Source organism: Lytechinus variegatus, chromosome 14, assembly GCF_018143015.1.
Source record: "Lytechinus variegatus isolate NC3 chromosome 14, Lvar_3.0, whole genome shotgun sequence".
In the NCBI taxonomy this organism is placed as follows: Eukaryota; Metazoa; Echinodermata; class Echinoidea; order Temnopleuroida; family Toxopneustidae; genus Lytechinus; species Lytechinus variegatus.
The window spans coordinates 7,235,946-7,261,663 of NC_054753.1; the positions used below are offsets into that span (position 1 = coordinate 7,235,946).

The following is a 25,718-nucleotide window of genomic DNA, read 5'->3' on the forward strand; positions in this document are numbered from 1 at the left end:
AAGAATTTGGAGCATTTCAATTCCAGAATTCATTTCGAACAATAAAAAAATAGGGATGTTAATAGGGATGATAATTTCATATTTTTATCCATTAACTATCGTATTCCAGCAATCGAAAAGAGAAATGATAGTCAATCGTCTGTCTGTAATCCTATAAACCTTAAAGTGCTATTCCATGAATCTATTTCCTCGTGTTCCCATAAGGATTTTAAATTTCCTCCTGTGGAAGGGTGAAGAACGCATTGCCATGCCATGAGTACGTGTAATAGAATGGTTGCAAATAAAATTCAGTCTAAGATTGAGGGAGATTAGTCGCCCTGGTTACATGATTATTTTTTTGTATAGTAAACCTTTTAAGATTTGGACTTTCGCTGACGCCAGTAGCAAAGCTGAGGTTGCGCTACAGTTGGGACAGAAGGCAAGCGCGCCCGCGAATTTGAAGCAGCGAAAATAGGGATTGATAAAGAGAGATAGGAGGAAAAAAATCCAAGATGGATCGTATAGCATTGCCCCTTTTTTTAAAAAAAAAAAAATAGTCCATGTTGTCGCCTCCGCTCCTTTCCTTCCTATAGAGCACCCCTAATAATCCTGAATTCATCTACATGTATACAATAACTCATAATGAATAATCTTATATCGTATACGCAAATATATCTAAATCACAATCATCGTGAACTTCCCTCGCATATATTCCTCGTAGGCCTTTTTGTAAACTAGCTAGACACAAAATTGCCTGCTAGTGAATGCTTTTGAAACCAAATGAATACTAAGATTATGGACAGTAATCACGGTGGATTTTTAAGTTCTTAAATGTGACTCTACCCATATTCATGTAGTTCATATGAGGAAATCAATAAAATCTTGGCGGGCTGCGAAATAAAAATTTCAGCTTGGTCGACTACCATGGTTTGTATTACTGTAAGTCTAGAACACTTTGCTACCTAACACCGGGCACCATGTCTTGTGTTTTGTGTCCGGTTCGCTTTCGGTGGAACCTTTACTTTTCACTTGACATTCTAAATCGTCATTCACCTCGAATAGGGCACTTTTCGTTCTCTTCATTTTGTGTTTCTTCTCCTTTTTCTACTTCTTCGTACTCCTCTTCTCCTCCTCATCCTCCTTCTTCTTTTTACATGCATCTCACATTTACTTCTTCGGAAATTTCGAAATTCTGATGTTCTTCTTTTTAATGCGGCTACTGTTGGTGATGTTGTTATTATTTTTTCTCCGTTTTCTCGATCTTCTTTTTCCCTTTCTTCCACTTTGATTTATTTCAGTTTCATAATAAGATCATATTCATATATTTTAATTTAATTTACACCGTTTCAGGATTTGAGCAAGGTAGCTCGAGACAAACTTGTTGCCAACGCCTTTAGGTACAGCCATTCTCTTCTACTCTCTTTTAGAGTTTATTTTAGTTCCATTATAAGAGCAAACTTTTATATTTTAATTTCATTTGCACTGTTTTAGGATTTGAGCAAGGTTGCAATAGACGAATTTGGTGGAAAAGCCATTTGGCATAACCTTCTCTTATACTTTTTTTTTATGTTTATAGAGCCAGTGGGTCTACTTCACATATGCAAATCAGCCATTTCCCGCCTCGCTCACCCTGGCTGAAGGCCTGGTAACAACAAAGATGGAAATTGCCGTTCATCTTCTTCTCTACATTACGACATTGTTGTCTACAACCTGGTTTTTATTAATAGGTAAGTTATGGCACAGTCACATAATTCGCCTTAACCGACCCAAGACCGATCAGAGCCATTACGTTGTTCCCAATGATCGGTCGGTTTGGAGTCGGTTTCGTTGGTGTGACTGTAACATAGATGCGTTGATACAAATGTGTTTAAAGGTAAATGCTAGTTTCGGTAACGATATCAAAATGAGTTCGTACAGAATCCAATGAAATGACCACCAAAGTGTCTGTTTGTATGAATAAAACGTATGTGCCAAAGGATTCTGGAAGAAATTGTGTAATTGCTGGGAAATCAGCATAAGCACAGGATTCGGGTCGAGCGTCGGGCCCGACATTCAAAGCAATAATTATTCACTGTCCCACGTGCGCCTATCTGTGTTGGGGATCTTCAGTCTGAACATTTTTCAGCGTAGATTTCAAGATTTCACAAAGTTCAGTTTATGTAACTGTACCAGATCTAGATCCTCGATGATATACTGACAATTAAGCCTTGTTTTACAGACTTTCTCATGAAATCAGTGTTTACTGCAACTACTGGAATTTCTCTTTAAATCTGCCAACCTTGTTGGGGAAGTTCACCCTGGCACAAAGATTATTGTAAAAATAGCACACGAAAAAAAAATCAAAATATTGCAGAAGGTTTGAGAAAAATCTATCAAAGAATAAAGAGTTATTAGAATTTATTTATTTGATTTGTGACGTCATATGCGAACAGCATTTCTATATAACGAATCGGGTAAAAGATAAATGAAATATCATTTTATCTTAAAAATGAAAAACATTTTTTACTGTACCTTTTATTTATCTATAGACGAATCATTCCACGCCGTTCATTAAAAGAAAACAAAAATAATTCACCAGAAACCATTAAAAAATGAAATCCATGCATTTCATATTACAGAACAAACGGGACAGCTGCTCGTTTGTGACGTCACAAATGCAAAACTTAAAATCTAATATCTTTTTCAATGCTTAATGGATTTTCCTCAAACCTTCACCAATATTTTTATTATTTTCTTTCCTGCTATCTTCACAAAAAAGTTTCTTCAAGGTGAACTTCCCCTTTTAAGTAGTTGAAACCATTTTGAACTTTTAAGTGATTTTTTTTTTGTAAGAAGGGTGCCATGTGTTCGTTGGAAGGTGTTTAGGTGTGTCGGTCGGAGGAGGGATAGGTATGCAAATGAATGAGTATTTATCTGCGCATTGTTTATGATTTCCGTCTATGTGTGTAGCGTGCGGATCGTAAAGACCTTAAAGTGTGGAAAGTTTTGTGTGTGAGGGTGTGTGTGCGGGCGCGTATGTGTGTGGGGTTTTCATAGCACACACTCCTACTTTTTTTCCCCACAAGCATTGATGAAGAAGGATATGAGCCGTGAGATCCGTTTTTAAATTCACATTCATAGCGTGACGCTATTTGTCATTTATGACAGTCATATCGGAAGCGTTTGATGTTGTGACGTCGACAATGAGTGTCACGGAGATCAATCACAACAAATTCTCATTTTCATTCAAGGAAAATCTCTTCCCATTTTATTAAACAAACAGATGGATTTTGGTTCACACTAAATGGTAGATGGATGATGACAGTGAATGGATGGAGAAAGTTTGAGCAATACGTGTGTGTGTTATGGAGGTAAATAAAGTGAGACAAACTATTGAAATCGTGAAGAATGAATGCACACCCACACACACACACACACACACACACACATGCTCACTAATCATGCACCTTTTTAGGGGGTTCGTCTGTGTGTGGATGAGTGAGTGAGTGTGTGGGTGAGAGAGAAAGAGAGGGGGAAGGAGGGGGAGTGAGTGAATGAGTGAGAGTGAGAAAGAATGAAAGAAGAGCAGAGAGGAACTGTTGGAAGTTGAAGGGTTCAGCAAGTAATCGATAGAAAGGAATATGTAATTTTAAATGGGTCACGATGCAGGGAGGGGAAGCTGTAAGAGCACAGGTGTGAAGGTCGGAAGAAATTTACATCTCCGGATAATTTTCTTCCGACTTAAGCACTATTTGTTTCACCCCCACTCCCACCCCCCCCCCTCCCCCTCTCTCTCTCTTTCTCGAGCTCCTTCCCTCTTGCCATCCCATATTGCACTCTCATGTGAGGTAAGAAAACAATTCGAACCTCCTTTTCATTTCAAAGAAAACAGTCTGGCAATTGGCCATGTTACAAGAAGCACCTTGGCGATATAGGTCAGAATCTTCGGGAAAATTGATTGAGAAGGAGTTCGTGGGAGCGAGTGATATCAACTCTTCATCCAAACATCCATCAATCTTCATATAAACACGGAATGATCTCAGCAATATTAGGTGCGGTGGTCATTCTTGTGAGTGAGAGAGTGGGGAAGGTCGAAGATGAAATGGAGTAAAGATGAGCCGCGGCCACATTATGAAAGACAAACATTTCTTACTGGCGAAGACCACGACCTCGAGAGAGATAAAGTCACACCAACGGAACCGGCTCCAGACCGCTCAAAACTATTTCATTATTTTCAATGGCATGCCATCAGTCTGTTAGGAGGATGTTTTGTGGTTGTGACTGCAACCTAAGTTTCCCCAGGAAAGGTTCATGCAAAACTACGATATATTTAGCGAAAAGAGAATCGTGGTAAAGGGTTCTATGATATTTACACCACTCTAAATTCCTCACACTAATCGAATGACGAACTTCAACCGTGTGCTTTAACACTACACCCTACCCTATACTTTACCCTAAGCCTAACACCAAACCTTATTGCAGCCCTAACCCTAACCCCATATCTTAGACGAAATTAGGCCCGGCGGAATTGTCGCAGGAGCAAATGTCGTGGTCGTTAAGATACAGAATAACTACGATGAAAAATTGTTGATAGCGGGAGCGTCCAGGAAAATTATGCCGATGATGGTGGAAATGGTGGTGACGGTGATCTTTAGGTGTGGTAGAAGAGACTGTGTTTGCAAATAGGTTGATGGTGGATTGTGCCTATGATGGTAATGTACATGATGAAGATTTTGTTGTCAATAGGCATGCTATTAGTCAGGTGGTATGCCTACTGTATTGCTGGAGATGATATTGGTCAACGTAATGTTATTGGTGTTAGTGGTGGTGGCGGTATACATGTATAGCGATGGCTATAATGGTAACGGCAAGAGAAATGGTGACGGCGGCGATGACGATGGTAATGGTAGCAGTATATGATACTGGTGATGGTGCTGTTTTGGTTTTTAAACAGTTTATTTTTCGTATAGGAAAGTAAAAGATATGATAGGATGTTACCTTGACAGTCGGCACATATGTATCAATTAGGTATATAAAAAAATCAATGAAGTCGTACTATTGATAGCAGAGTCGGATGATAGTGTGGATCACAAAAAATAGTTATGAATTATTTCGCATACGTGCAGTTGAAATGGTTAGAAGAACTTCAATTTATATCTTCCTTCACATCCCTCCATTTTTAATGAAAGTAAGCAAACTCTGATAGTTCATACAATGAAACTAACAAAGCCTTAATTATAACTCCAGTCGTAATTATTATTTCATTTCATCTATGAAGTAAATTGCATTTGAATAAAAAACATAATTAAGTCCCAAACAGTTTATCCTCGCAACAGGAAAGAGAGACAAAGGAGATATATATAAATATATATATATATATATATATATATCTATATATATATTTGTGTGTGTGTGTGTATGTATGTATATATATATATTGTTGCTTTTGAAGAGTTTTTAACTTATACCCTAGGGTCTCGTTTTCATACATCTAAAATCAAGTAAATCAACATATATCTTGATCGGCTGTGACAAATGACCAGCCGAATATTGGATTTAGTTTTTAACCTTGAAGATTCAATTATGAATCTAAAAGATTTGAATTTGAATCCTTTGAGATTTGAAAGTTAATCCTCACGATTTAAAATAAATCCAACACTCGGCTGGTCCCTGCACAGCTGACCTCGATTTATTTAACATCATTTTGGAGTGTAACCTCGATACTAATGAACAAAAAGTTAATCGCTTGGAACGACATTATCAGTCCAAACACACTGGTGTCCGTCGGTAAACTATACTAAAGGTGAATAATATTTAACCGTCGAGCAGAAGGGGAAAGTAGCATGGTTATGCAGACAGGGGAAAGTGCAATAACACTTGGCCGAAGAGACAGCCATCTTGGATCAGTGAGTCTGATCTTTAATAGGTATTATCTTTCTCAATGGAACCTTGCTTTATTAAACCTGGGATGCCTGGGTGACAGATTCAAATCTAGTTCAAACATCTCCAATATCTCCAAATATTAAGGAAATTCCCCAATTCGAAACCAGGATTCTTGGTTTACTTTTGCTCTCTCCAGCACAGATTCTCATTTTCTCAACTACGACTGATTTATGACGTCCGCAAAGAAGGAGGAAATATCACAGTAGATCAAAATTGTATGTCACATATTTTTATGTATTTCCTATAAACAGTGATATGATGCTGCTGATGGATTATGGGTAATCCTTATCAAGCCTGACGGCGGAGAGAAAATAGTACTTATCGAGGTCAACCAGCATCCTAGCACAAGGTGCAGCTTTGTTTTTATTTGAATGCTACGTCAAATGAAAAGTACTTTTTCATTCATTCAATAAACATGGTATTAGTATATTTTGTCCTTACCAAAAGTTACCTCCCAGATTCAAGCATTCTGTCATTTATACTCGTTTTGGAGATAAAAGCATGGTAGTGGATTGCTGGCGTAGAATCTGATAGAAGAGTATTTTGAACCTAGGCGCACTGGTGAATCAAATGATTATTTTGATTTATCACTTGCTCTCTGCGTTTAGGACTAATGATTACATTTCACATTACATGGCAAGCATAGTGAACATTTTGTGCTTTCATCAGATCAGGTTTCTGCCATTGCCATTGTATGACTATCATTTTCTTGCATTTGTAAAACTTGAAATACTTTTGAATTAGATTGGTAAAAATAAATTCATGTTAGGTTTCTTGGCTAACTAATATGATTTAATACAATATTATGATATAATACGATAAGCTATTGTGGAAACTGTTTCTTCTGTAAATAACCAGGTCAAGTATTATCACCTAAAAAAGAAAAAAAAAAAGCTAAAAAGCTCAACTTTTAACAAGCCATTTAAACTGAGAAGAAACGATTAATATGCCTAATTACAAAACATCACTCGCACCGTCGCGGATCCACGGACGAGGAATATTTTGTGTAAACTATTGAAAAAAAAATAGAAAATACTATTCTATAGTCGGTAGGTTCCCCGATGCTATCGTGACCATTAGCTATGCCCCAATTTTGTAATTAGGATAATGGACATGATAATCATCATATTATATCTCCAATCGTTTAACCTATCCTAATGGAAGTAATACATGCATTACGTATATTTGCACAACTAAGAGATCGGGCGCGTGTCAATATTTTCCTTCGATGTTTCATCATATAGGGCACCAATAAAGAATAAACACCATTAGGGCAATATAGAATAAAATGCCCTCGTGTGATTCGGAAAAAAAGGTTTGCTAATGGAATTGCGCTGTTGTTTCAGAACAACGGAGTCCCAAATAACTCTTTTATATAATGACTTCCATCCTCGATAATTAATAGAGTATGACGGTAATTGAAAGCTGACTCGATCCGTTCTTACCTGGTGTCATACTGTGCTATGAAAAAATATCAGTTTCCTCATGTATATTTTAAAAGCTAATGTCTTTGGGTGAATTAACCAGATATTAACTTGTTACCATGTCCTGAATAAAAAGATATAAACCAAAATATTGTTGAAAATTATTTTCCGTAATGAAATATTATTGAGCATATATGATTATGTATTTTTAAATCTGTTTTGATTTTATATCAGAAATGATCGATCATGATTGAGGGGCAGCGAAAAGGACTTAAATACAAATGTAGGACCATGAAAGACCGGTTGATTACTTCTAAAAATTGAACAATCATATTAAGCTTATCGGCGCACAATGTCAATAATATTTAGCGTATTTTCGCAATTACCAGACCCCTTCTACAACGCAACAATTTTTTTTGAAAATGCAAGTCAAACCAGAAAGAGGTTTTTGTCGAAAGTTTGTCCAAAGTACAGGACGACACTGCTGTTTTGAATTTATCTAATAATTCCCTAATAATAATACTCACAATGATATGCAGGTATATGTCAAGCTTCTGTGATCGAGTAAGCGAGCATTCTAGGATCATTTCCCCCACCTGGTACCCATTTACTTCACCTGTGTTGAGAATGGCAGATTTGGATAAATGCACTTTCAAAGGATGCGTGTGTTTCGGCAGGATTTGAACATCGGACATCGTTGTTCAAAGTCCAGGGGTTTTATCATACTGCTCGGCAACACCTCCACTAAGATGGAGTGATTTTTCCCTTGAACAAACAAAAAAGGAAATGGATCTTCGAATGGCGGACAGTTTTTCATACGAAGAAGTGACGTTCTGACGCCTACGCGGAATCTGTAGATCAAACTTTGGATAGAATTTCATTGCACTCTTCATGATAGTGATATCGGTGAATAACTATTGACATATGCCCGAGCACGCTCGAGAGTGAAATGTGTAAACTGCAATATCGCTTTCAGAAAAGGGATATTTTTATATTTATCGCCCTGAATTTTGAATTCAGCGTATGAAAGGACAACATGGATGAAAATTACTTATGTCTTTTAATTCCGCAACACAGAGCACTTCTAATTTGTCTGTTCAGCTCACTGCACATAATGATAACGAATATTCGTATGCTATAAGAGGATCAGAAAAGAAAATTGGCAACATCGATACTTTGATACTTTCACGCAAAAGTGTACTTGGCATCCGCCCGAACGTTATTTCTCAGTATTTCCGAAATATTTTTAGCTGGGATGCAAGGAACTGACAAAGTGTGCTATCCAATTAAAAACTCGCTTTAGTGCGTACTTATACATGTAATTATGTACATAATGTACGGTATTTTCAATTTTTCTTTCAAAATGTACCTGGTAAGATGCACATTGTCTCCTTTCGGATAACATAAAATGAGATATCTTCCATCTTACTAGAAAATTCTTTTCATATTTGTGGCATTAGGACATTTACTATACATTCCATGGATAAACGAATTAAAATCGAAGAATTTAAGTTGCGTAAAGAACTTTAAACTATTGATAGTTTTCACAAACCTTTATTTTGAGAAAATCGCGATTTTATGTTTCACTGTGCCATATGTGTGTGTGTAATATTCACATTTGAAATGCATATTTATGAGACTAATAGTTTGAAACTCTGAATAAAAATAATTCCATATCAAAGATAGACAAAAATATGATGATAATCCGTCAAAATATCAAAATGCGTGATTTTCGACATTCTTTCAGATTTTACGCTAAAAATGACACTCTCGCTTGGCATCCGGCCGTACGCTATTCCTGGGTATTTTTGCAAGACTATTAGCTGGGATGCCAAGCTTTAGCAAGCATTAACATTTTGCCGTCCAAAGTACAAAAATCGTTTTGGCTGGTCTACTAATTAGATAAATAACATAGTTGCAAGAAATATTATAATCATAAAATATATTTCATTTGTATTACTATGCCTCATTTTCCATGGAAATTTCCTGTTTCTTCAAAGCCCTCACTCATGCCCACGTGCAGATTAGAATGAATCTAGACGGATTCCGCTCAAATGATAAACTAAATCGCAATCATAATGACGAAATTTAGAAATTATACCTAAATCGACCGAAAGTTGAAAAAGATGCATGCTTTGACGGCTAGAATTGACACCTGCTAGATATACGCCATGAATCTGCATTACAACACAATCAGACTAACAAAACCGAGGCACCGATCAAAACTATTGAATTATGTCGTCCAATTAAACTTTATCGGTCGAACTGCAATCGTCCTCCTGTGTATGACTGTAATATTGGATCCACTGCACCTAATGTCCCTGGCACTTCTATATCAAGAGCGAGAGCTTTCAAATAATAATGCACTCTTTAGGGATGAAACCTTGTGTCATCCCGGTGGATTGCGATAAATAAATCCTGCTCTTCTTTCGGAGATATTGCTATCTTCACCAGCTGCTTCGTCCTACATTTGCAAGGGTTTGTTGACACTGGCGCAGTTTCCAAGTATGATCTGAAAACCTTAAAAGATTGTTCCCAGAAGCAGAAATGTTACAGAAGCAGAAAAACAATTAACAATGAAATAATTCTGGCACAATAGAAAATCGAGTGAAAAAACGGCAATCAGTTACAAATGTATGTCTAACTATAAGATATCAAAGGGTTAAGATAATTACAAATAAAAGTAATGTTAAAGAGGAATAGTTGAGTTGTATACTACAACAAATGAAATATAAGGGTTATTATGGGCAAAATCATTGTATTATTAATACTATCGGAAAAGAATTTAAAAGTATAGGAATATCGGTATTAACCATGGTAACTTGATCGTTCCCTTCTCCTCTGTGGCATCATCTGAGAACGGTCTATTGCGTTGCGGTAACATTATCTCTTTAATAATAATAATAATATGAACATTTGTAATGCGCCGGTATCCATCATAAAAAGATGCTCATGGCGCAATAAAGAAAAGAAAAGAAAAGGAAAAAGAAAAGAAAGGAAGGAAGAAAGAAAACCTACTAAAAGAGGGGGTAGAATAACAATTACCTAAAAGCTTGCGTGAATATTTTGATTTCTTTTTCAATTTATTGAGAAGTGAAATGAACGAGTTAATTACGAATATGTGATGTTTAATAAATCCAACAAAAATGTCGATGGTTAGAAGTAAAATTTCCTAATGCAATGCGTTGATTAAAATTCTATGTCCCTGCTGATTTTGTATATTTCATTCCAATCTAGTATTAAACCATATAATCATTTTGGGAGAAAAAAAATGATTTAAAAAGGGCATCTAGAAACGCTACACATAGTACACTATATCATACCATTTACGCTCTAGATCAAATTGACTAAAAGTGCTGGAAACATGTCATTAGAGGACAAGTCAACCCTAACAAAAAGTTGATTGTCCTGTGAAACAAAGTTTCATTTCTCCCTGATGGTGGTGTCACACCTTGGCGTTTTAGACAGCGTATGCCCGACGTATCAAAATTTCTCTAAAACGTCGGCATACGCTGAACTTTTTTTTTTTTCAACTCTGGGCGTATACTTAGCGTATTCATAACGAATTGGACGTATACATAACGTATTAGTAACTTATATCGAACGCTTCGTTAACTTATCAGTAACGTATTCCAACGAATGCTTAGCGTATTGCTGGCGTACACAACTTATGCCCTACGATAGCCTAACTTACGCATAGCGCGCGGCAGCGTATCGCTGACGAACACGTGTCGTAGCTTATAAAAAGGCAGCCGCTCGACTATTCAAATCATAACCGCACGATACATCACCGTATCAACACCACCGCCATGCTGAAGAAAACTCCTGTGAACCCCACCTTTATATACCAATTCCTATAAACGTTGTCAATACGCCATTATACGGTAGCTTAAGTTATAAACACGTTCAGTAGGTTTTGTGGTCGTCCGGAGCACGTCTTCATACGTCAATATACGTTGGAGTTATGTTACACATACGTTCAAAGCACGTTACTCATAGGTTAGAAGTAAGTTTTAGGGTACGCTGGACATTACCTCGACGTACACCGACTTATGAGTAACTTATGAGTAACGTGTGTCAACGTGTATCAACGATCGCGTAACTTGCCTACAACTTATGGCCCGCGTATGCGGGACGTATGAGCCATACGCTGGCATACGTCGAAAAATTTTGTGCTTGCACAAAATTTTTCGACGACCTCGCCGTATGACGACGTATACCAGCGTGTTTTAGCGTACTATTAACGTATGCAAAACTTACCCGTAACGTATTCGACGTACGCCAGCGTATTCGCCAAATTCCTCATACGTCGGGCATACGCTGTCTAAAACGCCAAGGTGTGACAGCGCCATGAACATGTGGAATTACCATTGTCTAACATTTTATGGTTCAGTCAAGTTGATCCTTATTGTCAACTATGAGATATGTGCAACTTAAACCAGAAAAGCAAACGAGATAGTGAGGTGAGTGAGGGAAATTGTGCATGTAACTATTTCGTTTAAACTTCAAAACGTCATAAATTTCTTATTTCACATCCGACATTGATGGAACTTTCAGCATTATGCTTGTCTGATATTTCTCTATTGATTAAGCTTTAATTTGAAGTGGACTTGACCTTTAAGAACAAGGGGGAACCAATTAATAAAAGTCTAGGTAGACGTTCAAACTGCATTTGAACCTAGGAGATATCATTACTGGGACTGCGATAACAACGGTTTACCATGAAAGGGCAGGTGAGCATGACAAAAAAATACAGGGCCCCAAAATGTGTTCACATTGTATTCTCAATGTGTTCAAAGTGTACTCAAATTGTGTTCATAGTGTAAACAATATTGTGTTCATAGTACGTTCACGGTGTGTTCACAGTGAGAAACCAAATGCGAAATCATCTTGACATTGTAAAATTTGAACGTGTGAACAGCACCAATTATTCACATATTCCACGTTATGTGCGCACTGTACACTCTGTACGAATGTCCATTGGGTGATTTCAAGTTCGGTGCTGGCCTTGGTGTTGGTGTTAGTGTTGAAATTTTGATTGCTTCCCCTAGCTTCAAAACTTATTCAGAGTTTGTAAAACTGATCCAGATCACATTATTGACATCTCAACAACTAGTGAGTGACTTTTCAGGACCATCTTCATTTTATGTTTGGCGTTATAATCGTGTAAAAATTGACCCAACACCAACACCAAAAGGTCAACACTGAACTTGAAATCACCCAATGTCCACAGAATTAGTTTACACTGTTAGATTTCAGCACGTTCTCTTTGTGAATCACTCTTCACATACTTTGATATTTGGACACCGTGTGAAGACGCTGTGTTACTCTGTTAGAGATAAAGATAAATACCAGTTGTGGTAACAAATTCAAAATGAGTTCGTATATATAGATAAATTCCAATCAAATGACTACCCACGTGTCTGTGAATAATAATTAGAAATTATTTGCCAAAGGAACATGGAAGACATTGTGCAATTGGTGAGCCATAGGCATAATCGTTTGCCAGCTTAGATTTCATGATTTCGCAAAGTTCAGTTTGTAACGGTAGGAGTATTATGATAGAGTGACAATTAATATTGTTTTTAACAAACTTTCTCATATTTTATTTTGTTTTCAACAACATTTTTTATCTTGAGATACGTGTAATTGCATAAATTATAAATAATAACATTTTAAGTATCTATAGAACCTTAAGAGATATATTATATCCTCTATTGTTGATGCCTGAAATATATAGAATATCGAACCCCTCAGCTTCAAACAATAAAGTGTCTTAATCCCTTTTAGAAGTGTGGAAGAAAGCGAAAAGATAAAGATGCATCATATCTGGCATTGAACAGTTTAATCAAAGTTCGTAATCTAGAAAGACTCATAACTGACATTGCTCAGTTGAAACCAAGTTCGTGATCGACCATTACTGTCACTTATTATTCTCTAATTTACATGACATATTATCCGATCCCGGGGCTTTTGGAGTTCATTTTGACATTTGATTTCGAAGAGTTGATCTTTATATGGCAGATGCTGAATGTGTAAAGCAGATAATGACCCATTGGTCACCGTATTGACCGATTTACTGCCTCGTGAAAAGCGAAAGCAACAGAATAATGAACATTCTAAAACCTATCACAATTATCTACTGGAAAAAGAGATCAATTACTATTTGTGACATGTCAAATCTGCGCAAGGCATAGACAAGTGCATTTATATCTTGTATCATTAGAGTTTAAAATGGGGACTGGAATTAGTCTGCTGGGCAAACCCTTTACTCGAAATAAGGGTCTGAATGTGCAGCCTACTCTGCCTTGTGTACTGAAGGCCCTCTCGCTCAGGAGCGAGTTTTGTATGTGCTAGTCTTTGCGTGGAGGCACACTTGTTGATCAAAGTTCCAATAAGGGTCTGTGCATGCAGACTAGACTGGAATTGTGAGTGGGTTATGTTAGTTGGATCATGGACCTATTACGGATGGTTTGAGGGTGTGCGTGTGTGTTGCGACTGGTGTACATAACCGTTATTCGTGACGATGTGTGATATGAATATGACTTTAAATAGAAGAACGTTGGGTGGGTGTGTAAAAGAGTGTGCTTTGTTGGGTGTGCTTTTTAATATGGATATTTGTAGCCGTTTTCCTAACGAAGTACAGTATGATGTGAAATTTACTGTTGAATATGAAAAGGATGGGAACAGGTGAGTGTGAGTGTATTGGTGGGATTAACCAAGAGTGTGGGTGTCTTATTTTGTGGTGTGAGTGCGTATGTTTTTATGTGTGAGCGTGTGGGTGTTTTCATTTTCCTAACGATGTATGTAGAATGTACTGTTGAATATAAAAAGGCTGGGTGAGTGTGGGTGAGTTGGACGGTGTGAGGGTGTGTTTTCGTTGAGTGAGTGAGTGAAGGTTCTGTATGTGTGTAGCTGATTTTGTGAAGAAATCTGATGTGAACTCGTCTGTGTAATATGTATCAGGTTGGGTGGGAGAGTTTCGATGTGGGTGTTTGGTTGAATGGTGTGACAGGGTGGGTGTGTGTGTGGGTGGGTGTGTGTTGGTTGGATGGAGTGAGTGTATGTTTCTTTGTGTGAGCGTGAATGAGTGCAGCCATTCTTTGAATGATGTGGAATGTGGTTTTTGCCTGTCGAATTTGTATTGGGTTGAGAAAGATAGTGTCTCGTTGGATGGTGTGAAAATGTGTATGTTGTTGAGTTGGTGTGTGTGACTTTTTATACATGTCTGTGTAGCCGTTTTGTTGACTATGTATCAGGTTGGGTGAGAAAGTGTGGGTAAGTTGGATCATGTGAGGGTGTGTGTGTGTGTGTGTGTATGTAGTCTATTATAGGTGCTTTGGACGCTGTGTAAGGTTTGGTCAGAATTAAGGAATCCAAGGCAGGTAACAGAGACTTTAGGAAAGAAACTCTTTCTTTATTTCTATGTTTACAATGTCCATGTTAACCGTGTAGACCATACAGGTTTCAATGTGCCGGCCCAATCTGCTTGAGAAAAATATGGCAGTATTCGCGGGTTACAGATTATAAGATGAAATTCTATATTTATTTTTCATATTTCAAGTAGGCAACCCTATTGAGGCTGAATGATCGGATCTCACCTGTTGGTCAATACCACTCTCTCAATATATTCCTAAGGTTCACCTAGTTTTCCTGATCGTGCTTCCCCCGCTTCCGCAAGAGATCGACGGGCGAAATTGGAAGCCGCAAATTTCTTCCCGTTGATGTATTGACACGGTCCCCTCACGCAGCAAATGAAATTGTGGATCTGTGGGGCCCGTTGCAAGAACAGTTGCGATTCATTGCAACTATTAGAAATCAAACGCCTATCAGTAATTCCCCCGCTTCTTTTGTTGAAAATCGAGTCGCGTTTGATGGCAACATTTTCATGCAAACGGGCCGTTGGAGAGGCTAAAGCTTCATCATAGACGGGTAGTTTTTTTTATAGGTTTTTATTTCTAGTTTTTCATAAAATGAAGTCTCTGTGATCATCTTAATCTTCTGCTAATACATGAAAATAAAGATCCAAACCATGCAAAACACTAGTTATCATAAACGCAGATAGGCTTTTGGTTTTATGATGTTGAAATTATTGCGCCTACGATTTTATTTTTACAGTCAAAATGTAAAGTATATCGTACTGTCCTATGGGAGACACGGCACCTTAAATATCAAAATTGCAAAAAAATTGGCGGATTGCCTCCCAATGTGGTTGACAATCGTAAATACATTTTTTCTCCTTTGGATTTAATCAATGGCCAATTGAAAAAACGATATATATATATATACATGTATATATCAAATTAACCTGGACCAATGGACTTTTAGATCAATGTTATAACACGTGTGTTACTTTTCGAGGACTGTCTTCTTCAAGGAGAAATATGAAATTTATACCAAATTATTTTCTCCTTTGATTTCATTGAAAAGAAAATAATTTGCTGGACACATTTACTACAGAATTATGATGATTTGAATTGATTATTTTGCAAATTCCACTCAATAAAGGTGTTGTCTAAATTAAACCAAGCCAAGGTTACATTTGTTTAATTGAAAAATTGATTTAACTCTTTATCTGTCACCTTATTGTCAACAATTACATGTAGATTTATTTTGATCAAAAGATAAAGTGCCTTGCCATTCTCTTTCTCTTTCTAACATTTTTCCCCAATTTCATGTTACACTGTATAGCTGCAGCAACAGACATTGGAACGCCCAACGTGCCTACAACGTATTCGCCTGATGTTGTCACAAGAAGAGACATTCATTATGACGTCACCACAGTGGCTCCAAATGACTATATTCGGAGTGAAACTTTGTCATTACATGAACAAACGACAGGCTCATCAAGTGACTCGGCCCCGGTGAGCTCCAACGCGCCTTTAATTCACACTGTGCTATTGACACATACACAAGAAACAGATTATGCAGAGGATAGGAGAACTGTACCTTATGAAGAGGGCGCCCCATCTGTTAAAACCACGTTAAATTTAGAAAGAACTTTCGAGACTTCTTCAGCGTTCCCTCTGACAGAGTTGAGGCACAGACAAAGCGATGTGTTTCATACGACGTCAGCCACAGAAGAGGTAACGGTGATCGAATATACGGATACGCATTACGATTCCACTGAATCGGACGGATATCCGGCGTCTTCTAAAAAAGCTCCACGCAAGGAGGGACGTAAAACTACAGCTTCCTCAGAGGATTCTAAATCAACAGACTTTGAAAATGGAAGCAGTGATGAAGATGACGAAATCCCCGGTAATAAGTTCAATCCTAATTTTGCAGAATTAAATATTTGATAAAATATTTGTTACCACTAAAGCAATTTTGGTAATGCAATGTTTAAGTTTGCGTTAATGTTTCTGTTTCTGTTAACAGAAACAGAAACAGAATATTCAGGGGAGCGTTTCATGAAAGGACGTGTCGGATGTTTTATCCGACAAGTCCCATTTTATCCGACAGTTACTATACTAACAGTGCCTCTCAGCCAATCAGAATCAAGGAAAGATGTCAGATCTGACAACTTGTCAGACAAAAATGTTGATGAAACGGTCCCCTTGTATTCATCCTGCAAGGTCATTAATAGTTCAGTAGGTTGGATGTAACTTGATATAAACTGAAACTACCTGACCTCAATAATGAATTTGTCCAAAATATATCAGTTTTACATTATCCTTTTCTTCAACGTTGTATACCATATGTTGGTATATTTAAAAACTTGATTGGGCTTAAGAAAGCACTGTAAAAGCAACGAAAACAAGTTTCACAGGTTGCATTATAGGCCTCCGTTGATGGAGAAAAATATGCCGATGGAAATGCAAAACAATATAAAGGGTTTAGAATAACTAGCCGAGATGGTGTCAAATCATAACGTTATATATGATTTTTTTTTCTTCAAATTTCAAGAAGCACCGGTTCATCGTAAACGAAACGAAGGGCTTGTGACTGAGGCTAACATCAACCACGCTGCTCTATGGATAACGGTAGCCTTCGTAGCAGTCCTCCTGGTTTATATCACCGTACTGATTATCTACAACGCTAAAAAGTAAGATTCTCATCCTTTGGTCTAAGATCGTTTGAAGTTTTGATGGTGTGAATGTTTAGTATTTTACATCTCTACCTGACTCCAGTTCAAGATCGCATTGCATTTAGAAGTTTAGAAGTGTACTAAGAAAGTACTGATTATCTACAACGCTAAAAAAACGCTTCTTCAGAAGAGCTGAAGAAGCGTCCCGGATCGGACGTGAAACTGTCCTCTGCTTCAACAAGTAAGTCCAGATGAATAGATTTATTTTTTCCATCGATACTAAGAAAGTCTTGTTGAAACTCAAATCTTCAATTGTGAAATCATTTCATTATATTCCGTCAAGGATTAGGATGGGGGTCGGGTGTCCGGACACTTTATATTTTAGAAGCCTTCATTTTTGTCTTTGGATTACACTAAAAATATGAATTCAATAGTTGTAATCATCTTCTATTTTGTTCGCAATAATAGTTTGTAACATTTTGTACTGAAAATTGATGAAACTTCGCTTGTAATTTTTTCCAAATAACTTTCTAAAATTAATCGTCCGGACATACAACAACTGGGTATACCTGGTATATGGATACAAATTCTTTTAAAAATATAAAAATGATAATAATAAACAATTTTTATATACCGCAAAATCGCAAAATTGCCTCTAAGGGGTTAAGAGAGAGTAAAATGAAGTATAAAGGAAATAGAAATAGAAATACTTTGCACAACAAAATGTTTCAAAACTAATATTACAATTTACAACTTTCTCACAAGATCATGAATAAAGAAATACCATCAAATGGGCCAATAAACATATGATATTAAGATTTAAAAAGATGAGTTTTAAGCATAACTTTAAATGTATTAACACTATTAGCATTGCGAATTTGTAGGGGGAGATTGTTCCAAAGAAATGAAGCTGCATAAGAGAAAGAATATGAATTTGTAGTCGGGGGAAAACGTCAAATTATTGAACTTTTTTTCAAGCTCGAGTCGGTTTTGAATGACCGAGCTAAAATTCAAGACATTTTCATTTTTTCGCATACATGATTAAAGAGCTTTATACGTTTGATACGACTTGTTACGAAAACAGATGCAATGACAGCGTTAAGCTACTGAAATCATTTGATTTGACTGGCTGATAGTAAACTTGCTATAGGAATCGTGCATTGGTTATTATAACAACGGAGCACATGCAGTGACTTATTGCCCAAGTCTCACAGGTGAAATCAACTCCATACTAATCAAAGCTATTACGTTATTACCAATGACATACCATCGGTCGGTTTGGAGTCGGTTTCTCTTGTGTGACTGCGGCATTTGAGAAAAGCGGAAGTGGCGTATTGCAGCAGCACTGAATCTGTATCAAGTAAAATATAGGAACAAAAACAACAACAGTTAGTCGTAGTCTCTTATAGCCCCTTATCACTGCAGGCATCTGGTAAATGCAAAATCGATAGCAACCTTTTAAGTCGGGAAAAATACCCAAACTCCCCTCGGTAGATCTTCATCAGAACATCAATGCTAATCGAATGGATGATAATGTTGAAGTACCAACCCCTTAAATAGAGGAGGGTACGACAGATTCAGAGGGTGTGAGGATGAAGCGAGAGAGAAGGGGAGCCGCGGAGATGAAGAGGGAGAAAGAAGGAAAGAATCCTGAAAGACTGGTTGGGAGACAGATTGAGAGAGATAGGAAAAGAGAGGGGGAAAAAGAGGGAACGAAAAACTGAAAGACAGGTCAAGTACCAATCCCTCAAAAAAAGGGAGGAGGCCGTAAGACAGGTTTAGAGGGTACAAAGATCAAGGATGGGAGAAGCGGAGATGAAGACGGAGAAAGAAGGAAAGAAACCTGAAAGACTGGTTGGGAGACAGATGGAGAAAGACAGAGATAGGTAAAGAGGGGGGAGGAGGCTTCACACTGTAAAAACAACCCCCTGATTTTACAGAAAAAGAGAAGATTTTGCAGAAAGCAATAACAGAATTTCAGTAAATTCATAAAGCAGGAACAGGTCTGCTTAAAAAAAGGGGCAAAGGGTGTTTTCTTTAAGGAAAGTTGTAAGGTTACATACACCAAATACCAGTATCCTGTAAGATTACGAAATCTGGTAAGATGACAGGTGTTCTCGAGACTCTGCTGCAGGAACTTTTTTTTTATTTTAAGGATAAATTTTCTAACAGTGCAGAATAAAAAAAATCGTTTAAGAAAAAATTAGGGGCGTATCCAGGATGATTTTTTTAATGACAAGCAAGCAGAAAAAAATATTAAAAATGAAGAAAATAAAGGCCGGATGTGCCCCTCTCCTGGATCCGCCATTGGTTCTGACCTAAACGTAGTTACATGAATGGAGGAGCCGTGGTGTAGTGGTTCTGGCTCTCGCCTTGTAAACAGAGGGTCGTGTCTTCGAATCCCACCGCGGTGTGGCGTCCTTTGGCAAGGCGTTAATCCACACTTCGCCACTCTCGACCCAGGTGCTAAATGGGTACCCGGTAGGAATGGGATGTGAAAGTCATTGTTGCTTGTCCAGTACTGTGTCTGCATCATCGGCGACTGACTGGAATACTCCCCAGGGAGGGGAGGATGTGCACACATTGTGTGCGGGAATGACTGATTGAATTCGATGACTGGGGTAATAATATAATCTGTAAGGCTTATAGACATGTCGTTTCGATGTATTAAGCCCTATAAAAGCGGATTATTATTATTATTATTACAGATGTTCAGTACGAAATTAAAGAAATTCAGCTGGAAAATGATCGGGATAGGGGCAAATTAAGAAAATATATATCACGAGAGTATTAATAGAAAAGATCATGTCCATATATACATACTAAATCAGAGAGAAGGAGAGTAAGTCAGGAAGGAAGGAAGGAAGGAAGGAAGAAAGAAAGAAAGAAAGAATAAAATGAAAGAAAGAAAGAAAGAATAAAATGAAAGAAAGGAGAAAGAAATAAAAAATCAGAAAGACGGAGAGTCAGGAAGAAGGAAAGAATGAAAGAAAGAAAGAAAGAAAGAAAGAAAAAAGAAAGAAAGAAAGAAAGATAAAAAGAGTGGGGGAGGCGGCGAGGGGCAAAACAAGATGGAGAGTAATATTGTGACCGTGGATAACGACCAAATATGGAGAGCTTATTATTGTAATATCATACAGGTCGGTCCAATTTCATTCAAGAAGAAGGAGCCCCATAGGCAAATGTTTGAGATTGAAATCGGCCTTGGACTTCAATCGATATGATAAAATCTAAGCTACTGACGAGGAATACTGTATGAATCTGGGAGACCACAGGTGGGTGAACCGGGTGGAAAATGTGAATAGGACATCGTACATGTAGTAGGTTTACAGTACTTGTCCAGAATATTGAATAATTTCATGCTACCTCCAATAATAATAATAATAATAACAATAATAGTAATAATTATAACAATAATAATAATAATTAATAATAATAATAGGTATTTTTACACAGGGAAGCCTCTTCAGTTCTGAAAACTGTTTTCCCAGTGGGCCCTGCTATTATTATTACCCCGGCTTTAGCTTGGCCGCCTAGGCGCCCAAGCATTCAAGGAATTTCTTCCTACCGCGGGTACCCATTCAACCCATCTGGGTTGAGTGCAGCACAATGTGGATGAATTTCTTGCTGAAGGAAATTAAGCCATGGCTTGGATTCGAACTCACGACCCTCCGTTTCAAAGTCAGAAGACTTATCTACTGGGCCACAACGCTCCACATTTATTTTGTATTGTTCCACACATAACTCAGCATATTATAATTCAAGAATAAAATAACATCTAACAATTTCAAAAATAAAGTGATTTCATAATTTCTTATCATATTCATTTTCTGTCCGTTTTGTAGAATTCTTTTTAACCCCTAGCCGAACTGTGTAATGCTATTTGGCCCAACTGCTCCTCCAAAAAGTCCAAACTGAATGGGACTTTCTAATCATAATGATACCATTTTTATATTTTCAGCGGGGCCTGCGCCTCAATTAGTGAAATAACTGAGGTTGTGGTATGCAATATATGGTTTTCAGCTTTTTTTACTCGCTATTATCAATAGCTGCATACCCTATACGCAGCAATAAAGGACTTTAACCAAGTCTTCTGGCTCTTCCTGACGGACACCCAAATTGGCCAAACTAGAGCCCCAGTCACATATTGACCCCGGACCATCCCGGATCGGATCCGTGGTGGTCAGGGAGAGATCTATGTTGGCGCCTTGGGCATCCTTGGAGGTCTGTGGTGGTCCGGGTAGGTCCTTGAACGTCCGAGAGGCCAACACGGCAGTTTTTTTACAGTCAAAAACATCCGGCGTCATCCGTGGACTGCCGGGTAGACAAGCAATCAGGGATAATCCGTGTAGCTGACGTGTTGGTCCGTGTAGCTGACGTGTTGGTCCGGGTAGCTGACGTGTTGGTCCGGGTAGCTGACGTGTTGGTCCGGGTAGTTGACGTGTTGGTCCGTGTAGACGACGTGCTCTGTCGGCATGGTCCGTGTAGATCCTTGTAAAGATGCCGTGTGTGCTGTTATCAACGCTCGTCGACGCTTAATCCGGGCCAAAACGATCCCCGACCTCCCCCGGATCTTGCCGGCATTGTCGTGTTGATCCGTGAGTTCCCGTGTCTATATGCGACTGATGCTTAAAATACTGGACTTAGATACATACAAAGCATAAAAGATCTGGAGTGGTGTCAGGTTATTTTAATCGGTGGGGACAAGACGGCCTATTACTGATATTTACTACAGGGAGCAATATGAATTTGCACGACCGATACCTATCTCTCTTTTTTTGGGGGGTGGGGGTACTTTCTTTTCTCTTTTGCGTTTTTTCTGTATTCTTTATTTCCTTTATTTAGTACTTGGGTCGCTCCAAGCATCTGCTGCACAACCCCTGTACTGAGAAGAACTTCATTGACTTTGTAATAATCAAATCGATTTATGTATGGGGATAAAGTGCTGGGACACAGGTGGGAATATTAATGATGCTGTCGAGATACATTGATAAAGTGAGGGGAAAAAAGCTACTTCATGAAGATAGTGTTAAACGAAGTGAGGCAATTTGGAGCTAGATGCGAGGCAGCGAAGGCTCAAAAAACGAACGCAAGATAGCTAAATTCTAGCGAACTTAGTGTGCCCCCTAGCTCGGCGGTGTCCAATTCCACGTCTACACTTACGAGATACACATCTCGAACGATCGATTGCACATGAATAAATCGATAACATGATCGGTGGTTGGTTTTGGGTTTCGCGACCACCTTTTTTCCCCACGTGTCACTAGCGATATAAATACGACATGTATTCGGAAGGGGGAAAAGAGGACAGGGAAACAAGGAACGCTATCTTCCCAAAGGTATTTCGTTAAGAACAATCCATAGTTTCTCTAGGTTTATGTTTTCATTTCGGTCAGCTGGGGTTAGGTTAATTGCTTTATATTTAACAAGCCGTGTAGACAGCTGGAGACTGCATTTTTGTCAGAAACAGGGACTCGATACGAATTTAGGGAAAATTCAACAAGCTCATAGCATGGTGTTGTTTGATAAACTTTTGAAAATTGGCAAGGTATTTCACAAGATTAAAACAAGGTGGCATGAACGATAGAGCTGGTATAGAACCTGAGTATCATCAAGTTTTCTCGTTGGCCTGCAGTTCAACAAATATACATGACGTTTATTTATTAGAAAAGAAAATGTTAACACATTTAATCTTCGTTGCATTTTTGATAATCATCCTCATGGAAATGATTTGAGAAATATGGGCATAAATTTTCCATTGCTTGAATTGTGATTCGAAGTCCCTGCATTCTAGAAAAGAAACCTGAAGCCATTTTCAATCTCGTAATCAATGGTCCTCGTCGAATGACGATGGAAAACACGATGTTCTGTAGGCGATGGATAATAAATAATGAATACAGATATTTTATAGCCTTGCATGCATCGACTAAGAGACACGAAATGGCAATGTAAGCACGTCGTATATCTTACGGGTGATGAAGGCTGCAAAAAAGTAACAATAAAGATTGTTGTTCAGGTGGAAATTTCGTAAAGATGTTCATAAAGTCACGCGCGACTTAAAGATAGGGTTACACCGGAACCGAATCAGCTGCGAATCCATCCGAATACATGTATTCGGGTGGATTCGGGAGTATTGTGTTCTCCCGCTGCGATTGCGAGAAAATTCAGGAAGGAATCGGGAACATTCGAATCCACCAAATTTATTCGGGAGAATTCGGTGTAACACTGGCTTTACTCACAAATAGAACGTGTTCCTAAATGGGAAGTTTACTGCAAGGATTAGTTTCGGTTTTAAAAAGCAGAAAAAACATTGAAAAAAATATTTGTGAGGGTTTGATTTCTTTCAAAGAATAAAGGAAATTTGATTTGTTAAAGTTTTCAATTTGTGACGTCATAGTTGATCGGTCCCCACATATTACACAGCATGAAGTCAATAAATTCCAATTTATTAAGAAAATATGATAAATATTTCTTTAAGTGTGAAAGGGGAATGAAATAATGCATCTCATGATGTTCACCACGTAAATAAAATCAATTTCGTATTATTAAAGAGAATGACACAATGCTGGAGTAAACGATGTATATTACATGAACTACGAACACGGAAAAAATAAGTCTTACTCAAAACCTTGTCTGTTCATGCAATAATCCCGGTTTTAAAGATTCCGAGAGGATACGTAAATTGACAAATCTGACTCGGACATAAATACATCGGACCTTATTCTGGGTAGTTTTCACCGGAAGTTAACGTATAATATGGTATCAACGGGCCCGTTTTCTAGGTCGACATGGAAGGGGTTCTTTTAGAGGTGCGGGATCCATTGCAAAAACGGTTGCGATCGAATATAGATCCAAATTCAATTACAACTATATTTTCAACCAATACAATGCACTATAAAGGACTTGCACTTGATTTTTTTTTACCGTTGCGTTTAAACCCAATTTTTCTGCAAAAGGCCTGAAAATGTTTGATTCATCAGGTTTGTGTGTGTGTTCGTGTATATTCTTTAGGCTTTGCTGCTTCTGGTAAATCGAGAAGTCAAGAACCCAATGTAATATCTTAAAATATTTCCAGCTGGATGTATTCAGTAGTTAGGACACTCTTACTTGTCCGCAGTTAGCCATATTCAATTTCAACAATCATGTATATTTGAACTATTTCTACCTGGCAATTTCTATTATGCTTAGAACTGCGTGAACAACATAATGCAGTCTGTGTTCATGACGACACGCAACGAGTCGCCTTGGTCAGTGGTTATTACGCCAATAGTTTAATATCTTCCTTAGATATACCGAATCGTGTAGGAATCATGTTTCTGGATAACTCTGAAAACTTCCAAGGGAATACGGGTCACCAAATTTGATTATAAGCTATATTGCGTTGTTCATTCCAGCAGATAAATCGCCACCAAACAAGCAGTTACACAGCAAAAACTGTGGTGTTAACCGGTGTACATAGAAGACCTTACCAGTTATTTTACACCGGTGTTAAATTAGTTTTACACCTATATGTGTTATTACAACACCATTTGTTTTTACATTTACACTCTGTGGTGTTATGTTTAATCTCTAGGGTGTAATTTTAACACCTCAGGGTGTGGTCCTCTATTAACACCAATTGGTGTCAGTTTTAACACCGCAGTTTTTACAGTGTACTTCTAAGTTTTCTCTGCCAAGAGGAAGATACTGATATCTCTGTCGAAAAGAACATAGTGTTACACAATTGGTTCACAGTGTATTCGCAGTGTGTTTACATTGTGGAAATAATATGACCCGTATTCTGAAGTCAGGTTTAACTTAGACCATGGTCTAACTCTGTGCTAAAATTATTGGAAGCCAAATATGTCAAAATTGTTGTCCTTATTTATCCTCCCGAAGCAGTTAAGAATAATTTGAGAAAAAAATGAGCAGATACATTAAAATCATATTGTTATAATATTTGTGACACTATTGGTTATCCATACTTAATACACAACTTTAGACCTGACTTCAGAATACGAACCTAAGAATTCATGTTGACGCCGTTTAAATGGTCCAACTTAATACTGAGAATCGTATTATTTACAGAGTTTACTATGATGATCGCACTGTTTAAAACTTAAACTGTGTCCATATTGCGTAATAATGTTAACAATGTAAAATTAATGTTATTGCTACAATTAAAGATTGCGACAATATGAATGACATCTTCACGTATTTCCCTCTTTAAATATATTGTGTACTGTACACCACAATGTGAGCACACTTTGGGCACACTGTGAACACACTGAGAACACGCTGTCAACACACTGAGAATACACTATTAACACAATGTGAACACACCTTGTGAACACTTTATATACACTTTGAACACACTGCAAACA

General features: G+C 37.8%; 1 protein-coding gene across 1 annotated transcript in view; it reads left to right on the forward strand.

Moving 5' to 3' along the window:
- Positions 1–25,718, forward strand: part of LOC121427881 — a 50,415-nt gene that overhangs the window by 10,792 nt on the left and 13,905 nt on the right. Inside the window, exons 2-4 of the mRNA XM_041624454.1 lie at positions 1,556–1,706; positions 16,017–16,586; positions 17,235–17,373. Of these exons, the coding sequence (XP_041480388.1) occupies positions 1,637–1,706; positions 16,017–16,586; positions 17,235–17,373 (779 nt within the window). The 5' untranslated portion in view covers positions 1,556–1,636. The remainder of the gene's footprint in view (positions 1–1,555; positions 1,707–16,016; positions 16,587–17,234; positions 17,374–25,718) is intronic.